This window comes from Artemia sp. Qi Xiang Cuo, chromosome 20, assembly GCF_049724085.1.
Source record: "Artemia sp. Qi Xiang Cuo chromosome 20, ASM4972408v1, whole genome shotgun sequence".
Taxonomy (NCBI): Eukaryota; Metazoa; Arthropoda; class Branchiopoda; order Anostraca; family Artemiidae; genus Artemia; species Artemia sp. Qi Xiang Cuo.
In genome coordinates, this window is record NC_142813.1 from 33,330,228 (window position 1) to 33,339,010 (window position 8,783).

The window sequence follows — 8,783 nt, forward strand, 5'->3', positions numbered from 1 at the left end:
CAAACACAAATAAAAAAAGCTCCAGGAGTGGCGTCCCTCCAGCCACAGTCCCCCAGCAACGGTACAGATTGACCTGGTCGAGCCGCTTTGAACGGCCCTGCTTATTGTACATATTAGGATTTGCATAAGAAAATATATTGGTAATTGTAAAATAATTAAATAAAGGCAAAGGAGGTATTCTTTAGAGAAGTTAATCAACCATAATTTAATATCTATAATATTTTTTTTTACTGAAGGTGGGACCAAGTCCCATTATTGCCCTGGGTGCCGTATGGTCTAGATCAGTCACTTGTTTAGGTACAGGTACAAGTGATTTGGTACGCATGTAACACAACATTCTATATGCAGAGGTAGCCTACAGTGACAATATTTCTCTAAAGCTTCTATTCATTCTATATAGCTTCGATACAGTTCCTGCTAACAGCCAATCAAAAAGCTTCAAATCAGCATCCACGTATCCATCAGTCTAGTCTGTTTTGGTTGTTTACTTTGGAGAGTAGGGTATCAAGTTACTCACCACACAAGGAACTTACAAAGGGCTGGAAATATGAAAATAATACTTGTTGTTAGTTTTCTTACCCTTCATTTAGCTCTGTCAGATGAAGAAATAAAAAAAGACGAAGGAGTATTAGTTCTCACTAAGAAAAATTTTGCCAGTGCCTTGAGTGCTAATGAGCATGTCCTTGTTGAGTTCTGTGAGTAATTTTAATTTTTTCATGCCTTTAATTACGCCAGCAATAATTATGGAGGTAAAATTCTTCTGTAGCTACTTTTGGCTATCTTGGAAAGAGGTTAGGTTAGGAAAATGGGTAGCCTAAATTTTTAGCAAATCATAGGCCTAGGCTATTATTGACTTATGAATAGAGCAAACATACCACTTGATGGTTTTTTTATACTCTTTCCATTCTGACAAAAATGATTATTTTATTTGGAAAGAGCATAAAAAAAAGGCATCAAGTGGTAGGCCTATATTCACTTTATTCATAGGCTAAGTCAATAATATGATTTGGTAAAAATTTACTGGAAAATGAAACTTTCAGGGTCTATAGGCTAAAGTATACCCTGGGAAGGTATTTTGAAGTAGCCTACCTACCTCTACTCCTTCTCTCAGCAACATTTACTTTAGTGCCCAAGAACCCATAGCGCCCACAGCTTCCAACTTGGAAGATAAATACAAGCACACCCAATTATCAATTCATAAAACCAAATATTAAGTTATTTTACCTTTGGTTCAGCAAATTCTCCTTTCTTCTTTAAATAGCGATTTTTACTGGAGGCAAAAAAGAAAAAACGCAAGGAACTTGCAAACTCGCAAAATCCCATGCGATCTGGTGTTTATTTACCTTTGAATCTGGCGCCCAAGTTAAAAATAAAATTATATTGACAGTAAATTGATTATTTGAATACTTATTTGGCTGAAAATATAAGTACGAATCATTTTTCACTTAATAAAAGCACTGTATAGGGCATCATAAGCCCAAGCAAGGCCAACACCCGCATGCACGTAATACAAGCATTTTTAATTTATCAGAACCCAAAAATGAAAGATATATTTGAAATAATTCTGAACGCCCAGAAAGAACCCAAAGTTGATCTCTCCTGTAACTTGATATGTCTCTGCAAAATGTGTTTGCTGACAGAAGCCAAATATCATATCTAAAGTTAGCAAATCACAGATGTTGCAGGTATACACAAAAGAATTCTACTGAGGGGGAGCCGGATTTCCCGCCATTATTTCATAACAATCAGAAATCAAATATTTTTTTTTCCATCTTTTTTAAATCCAAGTAATAGATTGGATTGGACAGGAACAGCGAACATTGTACCACAGAGACACTAACGGACTTATTATTTTAGCATCCAGTATCTATTTTTGACGCAAGCAAATCCCCACAAAACTTGATATTTGGTTTTTGGAAAATAGGGAAGGAAGGATCGGATTGAGCTGAAATTTTGAGGATAAGCTCCCAGGCCCAAAGTCTAAAGCTCTTTTTTGATCCTGGGCACTTGGACTCTGGAAGCTGAGGAGCTAAAGTATCAAAGCTTTGATCCTGGAAGCTAGATCTGGTTTCAGCAAAGGTTTATATTTACCTTTGAATCTAGCGCCCAAGTTAAAAATAAAATTATACTGACAATAAATTGATTATTTGAATACTTATTTGGCCGAAAATATAAGTATGAATTATTTTTCAGTTAATAAAAACACTGTATAGGGCATCATAAGCCCACGCAAGGCCAACGCCCGCATGCATGTAATACAAGCATTTTTAATTTATCAGAACCCAAAAATGAATGACATATTTGAAATATTTCTGAACACCCAGAAAGAACCCAAAGTTGATCTCTCCTGTAACTTGATATGTCTCTGCGAAATGTGTTTGCCAACAGAAGCCAAATTTCCCCTCTTGTAACTTGATATGATCTCTCTTTGTCAAGTTCCCTTTGCTGACACATTGGTTTGCTGACTCCAATCTTTAGTAGAATTCTTTTATGCATGCCAACATCATCTGTGATTTACAAAGTTGAGTTAGGATAATTTTTTAAATCGCTATTTAAAGAAGAAAGAAGAATTTGCAGTACCAAAGGTAAAATAACAATATTTGGTTTTATGAATTGATACTTGGGTGTGCTTGTATTTATCTTTCAAGTTGGGAGCTGTGGGCGCTATGGGTTCTTGGGCGCTAAAGTAAATGTTTTGGGTTCTTGGGCGCTAGTGAGAGCTGGGCTTTAAAGTATCATTGGTCCTTCTCTCTCTAGAGGGTCTTGACCTGGTCAATATATACCAAATCATGCTAGTGAGTTTCAAATAAAGTGAATACACCATTCAATGCCTTTTTTTATGCTGATTATGAACATAATAAGCAGTTCTATCAGAAATGAATTTCATCCCCTCCCCCATATAGGCTATCTAACCTAACCCTGAATTGGCATATATAGGGGGGGGGGGCTGAAATTCATTTCTGATAGAAATGCTTATTATATTTGTAATCAGTATAAAAAAGGCACCAAATGGTGTATTCACTTTAGTCCTAACTCAATAATATGATTTGGTTTATATTGACCCTTAACCTTTAAAATTTGTGTGTTATAAAAGTGAAACCTTGCAAAATAGGCTACATCTTCTGCTTAAATGAAATAGAACAAAATTGTTTTCAGCTTCACAACTTTGCTCAATCCCAATTTATAAGGTTTTAAAGGTAGCCTATGCAAATACATTTCCTAAATTTTGGAAGAAAAATTGATATGGCTTAAAATTCCACTCTAATAACAGGAATTGTATTTTGAGAACTAAAGCCAAAGAAAAAGAAACTAATAACTGTTAATGTAAAATGTTGTTTTGTTACAATTTCAATAGGTATAGACCTGTCATGTAGCCTAGGCAAAGTTCCTGGGGTCAATATATACTAAATCATATTATTGAGTTTCAAATAAAGTGAATACACCATTCGATGCCTTTTTTTATGCTGATTGAAAGTATGATAAGCATTTCTAATAGAAATGAATTTCAGCCCCCCCCCCGATATAGGCTATATCTAACCGAAACCTGAATTGGGATATATAGGGGGGGCTGAAATTCATTTCTGTTAGAAATGCTTATTATATTCATAATCAGCATAAAAAAAGGCATCAAATGGTGTATTCACTTTAGTCCTAACTCAATAATATGATTTGGTATATATTGACCATTTCTGGACCCTCTAGAGAGAGGAGTAGAGATAGGTGCTTCAAAATACCTTCCTGGGACATACTTTGGTAAATATCTACCAAATCACATTATTGAGTTAGGACTATGTGAATACACCATTTGATGCCCTTTTTTATGCTGATTACAAATATAATAAGCATTAGGGGAGAGAGGGGTGAAACCGTACATTTTGAGGATTTTGACCCCTTAAAAGTGTATTCCTAAATATACAAACTTCCTTTTTACATGAATAGATAGCTTAATTATTCACTTTTCTTGGTGATTTTTTTTCAATGACATCCATCAAGTTGTTTCTTGGTGAGACCCAAAAATGTATGACCTCTTCAAGTGTCCAAGGTCACCCCAACGAGGGGGTGACTTTGGACACACATGGGGCATTTCCATACATTCTTTAATTAATGCTTGTAATTATTGATTCAGATATTATTAACATTTAATTCACATAATATACAAGTTAAATGCAACATTAAATTTATTTTATGGAAAATTAGACCAAATCACAGCTAAATACAAGAGCTTTGGCTGTTTGCCCAGTTCCTCCTACTAATACCGGTGTGGGAAGCTTCATAATAATGTCTTGAAAGTTAGTTTCTGCACAATCTCGACATTCAAGGAAGCTGAACTTCCTACCAGATTTGCGCAGTTAGTTTATTTTTGCTACTCTGCCACTTATTTCTTCAATTTCACCAACATATTAAACAGCAGAGTTTTGCTTCTTTCCAACCATAAACCTCACAAGCACAAAATTTCGACAAGATAATTCTTCATCTGTCTCAAACTCAATGATAATTCCACAATGTAAAGACTCATCATGTGACTCATCATTGAACTGTATATCTATGTCTGAAATGTATATCTATGTCTCTAGTTTTGTCAGCAATGAGTGAAACCTTTGACTTTTTTAGCAACTTTTTCTTTTTCTTAGCAATCCTCAGCTCAGTCTCTGCTTCTAGTGCTCTTTTTTTCTGGCATTTCTCTCAGAATTCTACTTTTGCCTTTCTTATGGTTTTTGTGCAGACCCACGTGCATTTTTGCCTGTGGATATGGTCTGATGCTTTCAAGAGTTACTGCTGTAGGCAAGTTTGACTGCTGTTGACCCATCATGACAGGAGATGAATCACAAAATAAACCTTTTCTTCTTCTTAGCAAGCCTTAGCTCAGTCTCTGCTTCTAGTGCTCTTTTTTCTGGTGTTTCTGTCAGAATTCTACTTTTGCCTTTCTTATGGTTTTGCGCAAACCCACTTGCATTTTTGCCTGTGGATATGGTCTGATGCTTTCAGGAGTTACTGCTGTAAGCAAGTTTGACTGCTGTTGACCCATCATGACAGAAGATGAATCACAAAATAAACCAGGATGAGGATCATCCATATTGGAAATTTCTGGGGCATTCTGTTCAGCTTGATCTGGGCGATTTGTCACCTCAGCTGGCACTTGACTTCTGAGAATGGACTTCTGTGAACACATTTGGATTTAAAGGCCAAATTCCTGCCTTCTCAAAACCAGCTGTGATGTTTTGAGGATTCAGCTTTTCCAGAAAGGGATGCTTGCACAATTTTGCTATTTCATGTATCGAAATTCTCTGAGCAGGGTTTAATTCCATCCAATTGTCAAATGACTCCTAGATTGCATGCTTCAATGGTGCCTAAACTGAAACATCAAGGGGTTGGAGACGATGGGAGCATTGGGGAGGAAAGTTTAGGAGGTGGATGCCGTTATCTTTACGAAAAGAAACTACTTCTACTGAAATATGGCTTTCATGATTGTCAAACAAGTGCAAAATAGTCTTTTTTGCTGAGTTTCACCTCTTTTTGAAAGTGTTCCATGGAACAAAGGAAAATTTTCCAAGGTAATCCATCCACTGCAATGGGCTAAGCCAATGCATCCTGGTGGTCAATCTTGATACATCCTTTTTGGAGCTTTGACTATTGGAAAAACAGACACTTGTGGAATTGTCTGACCAGTTGAAGATAAAAAGCATAGCATTGTGGTATTTTCCCCTCTTTCTGCTGACACAGTCTGTCCACCTATTTTGTTCCCTTTTTAGTAATCACCTTTGGGGCCTGAAAAACTGTGGGTACTCCTGTTTCATCACAGTTCCAAATTCAACCAGCAGGAAAATGATACTTGCAATATAACTCCTGAATATTTCTAAAGAAGACACCAATTACAATGGCGTTAAAGCAGGCAGCATGAGCCTGGCTTGTATTTTTGGGTTTTCTGATGGACAAACTGGCGTTCCGCTTGATGAAAACTCTAGCCAATCCACTCCTGCTCTCTCATTAAGTTTCCAGCTTGATGGGAATTTTATCTTCAATGTTATTGCCCATTAGTAGGCTAACTTTCTTGTTGCATAGGGAGTCAGCCCATGGTAAAGCAGTGAGCATTTTTTGAGGTATGCAGCAAGCTCTTTCTCTTGTTTGGAAGAAAAAACACTTAGTGCTCTCTTGAACAATGTCATTGTCAAAATTGCTACCACTCTGCTCGAGATGTTGCATTTTTGCCTTGTATTGTTTCATGGCATCTGCAAGGGTACTCTTCTTCAGGGAAAATTCTTCTGCGGTTGCTCGGAAAGACAACTTCCCATGTATAAGTTGAATAACAGCATGCCTGACTAATTCTGGATCAGGAGGACCCCTCCCCTTTTTAATGTAGTTGCAAACTATCTGTAAAAGAAAATTATAAATGTCAGAACCTCAAGAGAACAACATGGAAATTAAAACAGGTCATGCCATGCTTTGAGGTGTGCTTTGAGTCATAGAATGGAAAGATGCCTGCAGGCAGTGTAATGTTTAGTTTAACATTATAATACAAAACATTAAACAAAAAAAAACTTAAAAAACTACATCAAACATTTGTTTATGTTCATTTTTCTTACATTTCTATGTGTTGGATAAACATTTTGGGGGGTTTAAAACCCTCTACCCCCCTTGATACAGCCTTATACTCCACTGTTTATCTTTCTGAAATAAGTAGGCCTTGAATAAATGTTTATTGTTCAACATAATAGTAAATTATTTATTATTTTTATTATTTTAAGTGTTATTTTTAAATATGCTGGGTGAAAATAAATTGAACTGATCTACATAGCTGTGAACGTGGATTGTAAATCTAAGCTTATATAAATGTCACATGACTCCTTTTGAATTATCACTGTTTAATTATAAGTTCAAATCACATATATTATAAAACTAAATGTTATAATATATAAGACAATAATCTATTGAATGTATACAATTCAGAGTATATATTTTAAACAAGGAGGGGTGGGGAAAGGTTTATTGGTACACCAGTTAGAAAGTATTGTAGAATATTCGATTAAGATTAGCTTGAATATTTTTGCCATAAACAGTGACATGCCGAGACTATTTTAAACGCATAGACAGTCAAAAGTACACCTTAATTTTGGATAGAAATTAAAGGTTAAGCTTAGCCAAATCATAGAAAATACTGTCCAATCTTGAACACAGGATCTTAAAGTTGGAACAAAGTATCGAAATAATAGGCAGACTTAATCTTGGACAACTTTGATTCAAGACAAAGATTGTTACACAGAGTAGTTGTGTTTAAATAGGCTAGGCTGTAAGGCAAGGGGTAACTTTTGTCTAAGTGTAAATGTTGAAAACAAAGTTTGATGGTCAAAACAAATCACTTCAGTTTCTCTATAAGACAACAGGAGTCCTTTTTGGTTTCACTTCACAGAAGGCATAAATATCTGAAGCGCCTGATGTAATAACACACTTAATTTCTTGAAACTTTGAAGTTAGACAGTCAACATTGCTGAAAATAACACTAAGGGCACTAATCTTCCCACAGCTTCCACTATCAGAGGGAGTTGATGATCTTTCAGAACTTGGCGAATCAATGGTTTGTCCAGATCTAGCACTGTAAAAACTATCGTCTGACTCCCCGCTAGCAAAAGTATCACTTACATCTAATAATGCACTAGAAGAGAAACTATGTAGAGGTTTTGGCAGCCCACTTAGAGTTCCATCAGAGTTGGAGGGGCTGGAGGTAGCAAGTTTTTGATACGATTTTGCCACCCTGAATCACAATATCCGTCTCTCCATTTGCTCGCCGAGCTTGGATCTCTTCATATAGCTTGGCTCTTTTAGTCCGGTCTGCTTTGGATACGTCGTTTCTGAACTGAATTTTGCCAGTTCCTCTCTTTTCATACGACTTCTGCAGAATTTGTTTCTTTGTTTCAAGGTTGACAACGGAAAAAATGATAGGTAAGTTTGAGCTAGTTTGGTTATTCGGGTTAGCTAAGTGATGGGGATTTATGATGGATATATTTGGGAGGCTATACTCTTGGGACAAATACTGCAGGATAAACTGTCTATCGTCTGGATTTGCCGGCACTCCAAACACAACAAGGTTCAGTTTACGTCTCTGTCTGTCTCTATCTTCGACTATTAACTGCTTCATTTTGTTCTCTAAGTGGCTATCAAGGTCGCTTTTTAAAGCCTGTACCTGCGAGACTACAAGACTATTCAGCAAGTCCTGGTCGACGGCGGCGCCAGACGTTTGCTTGAGGGTATCTATCTGTGTCTCAATGGCTTGAAATCTATGATCCATGTCTTCAATCACTTCATGCTTAAACTCACTAAAAGACATTTTGACGGCATCTTTAATTTTCACATCAAGATCCTGAATGACCGCTAGGGCTGGTTGAAGGGGTTCAAGGGATTTGGTAATAGCATTTTGGATATCTGATGCATTTAGTCTTGCTTGTTTGTCACCTTTACACATAGGACAATGCCACTCGTATCCGATATGCCTTGTCATCTTTGTTAAGAGAGCATACTCCGGCTCAGTCATTTCAAGACAATCTATACAAAGCCATTGATTGCAACCATCACAATTCATCGCACTTGATTCTTCATCTAAATTACAACCACAAGCTGCACACTGATCAGTTCCTTTTTTCGGACTCGTGCGAGGTCGTTTCGGCGGCATTTTTACAAGTATAGGACGAATAGCGCACTGTGGTTTCACTCTATCGGCGCCAAATTTAAAAAAGCAGGATCACGTAAAAAATGTTCTGGACCATCAATGTTTACAAACAAACTGCACAGGT

General features: G+C 36.7%; 1 protein-coding gene across 1 annotated transcript in view; it reads left to right on the forward strand.

The window, feature by feature from the left end:
• Positions 1–476: 476 nt before the first annotated feature.
• The window catches only part of LOC148940122 (protein disulfide-isomerase-like), a 281,993-nt gene continuing 273,686 nt past the window's right edge, over positions 477–8,783 (forward strand). Inside the window, exon 1 of the mRNA XM_089106293.1 lies at positions 477–695. Coding sequence (XP_088962419.1) covers positions 548–695 — 148 coding nt within the window. The 5' untranslated portion in view covers positions 477–547. The remainder of the gene's footprint in view (positions 696–8,783) is intronic.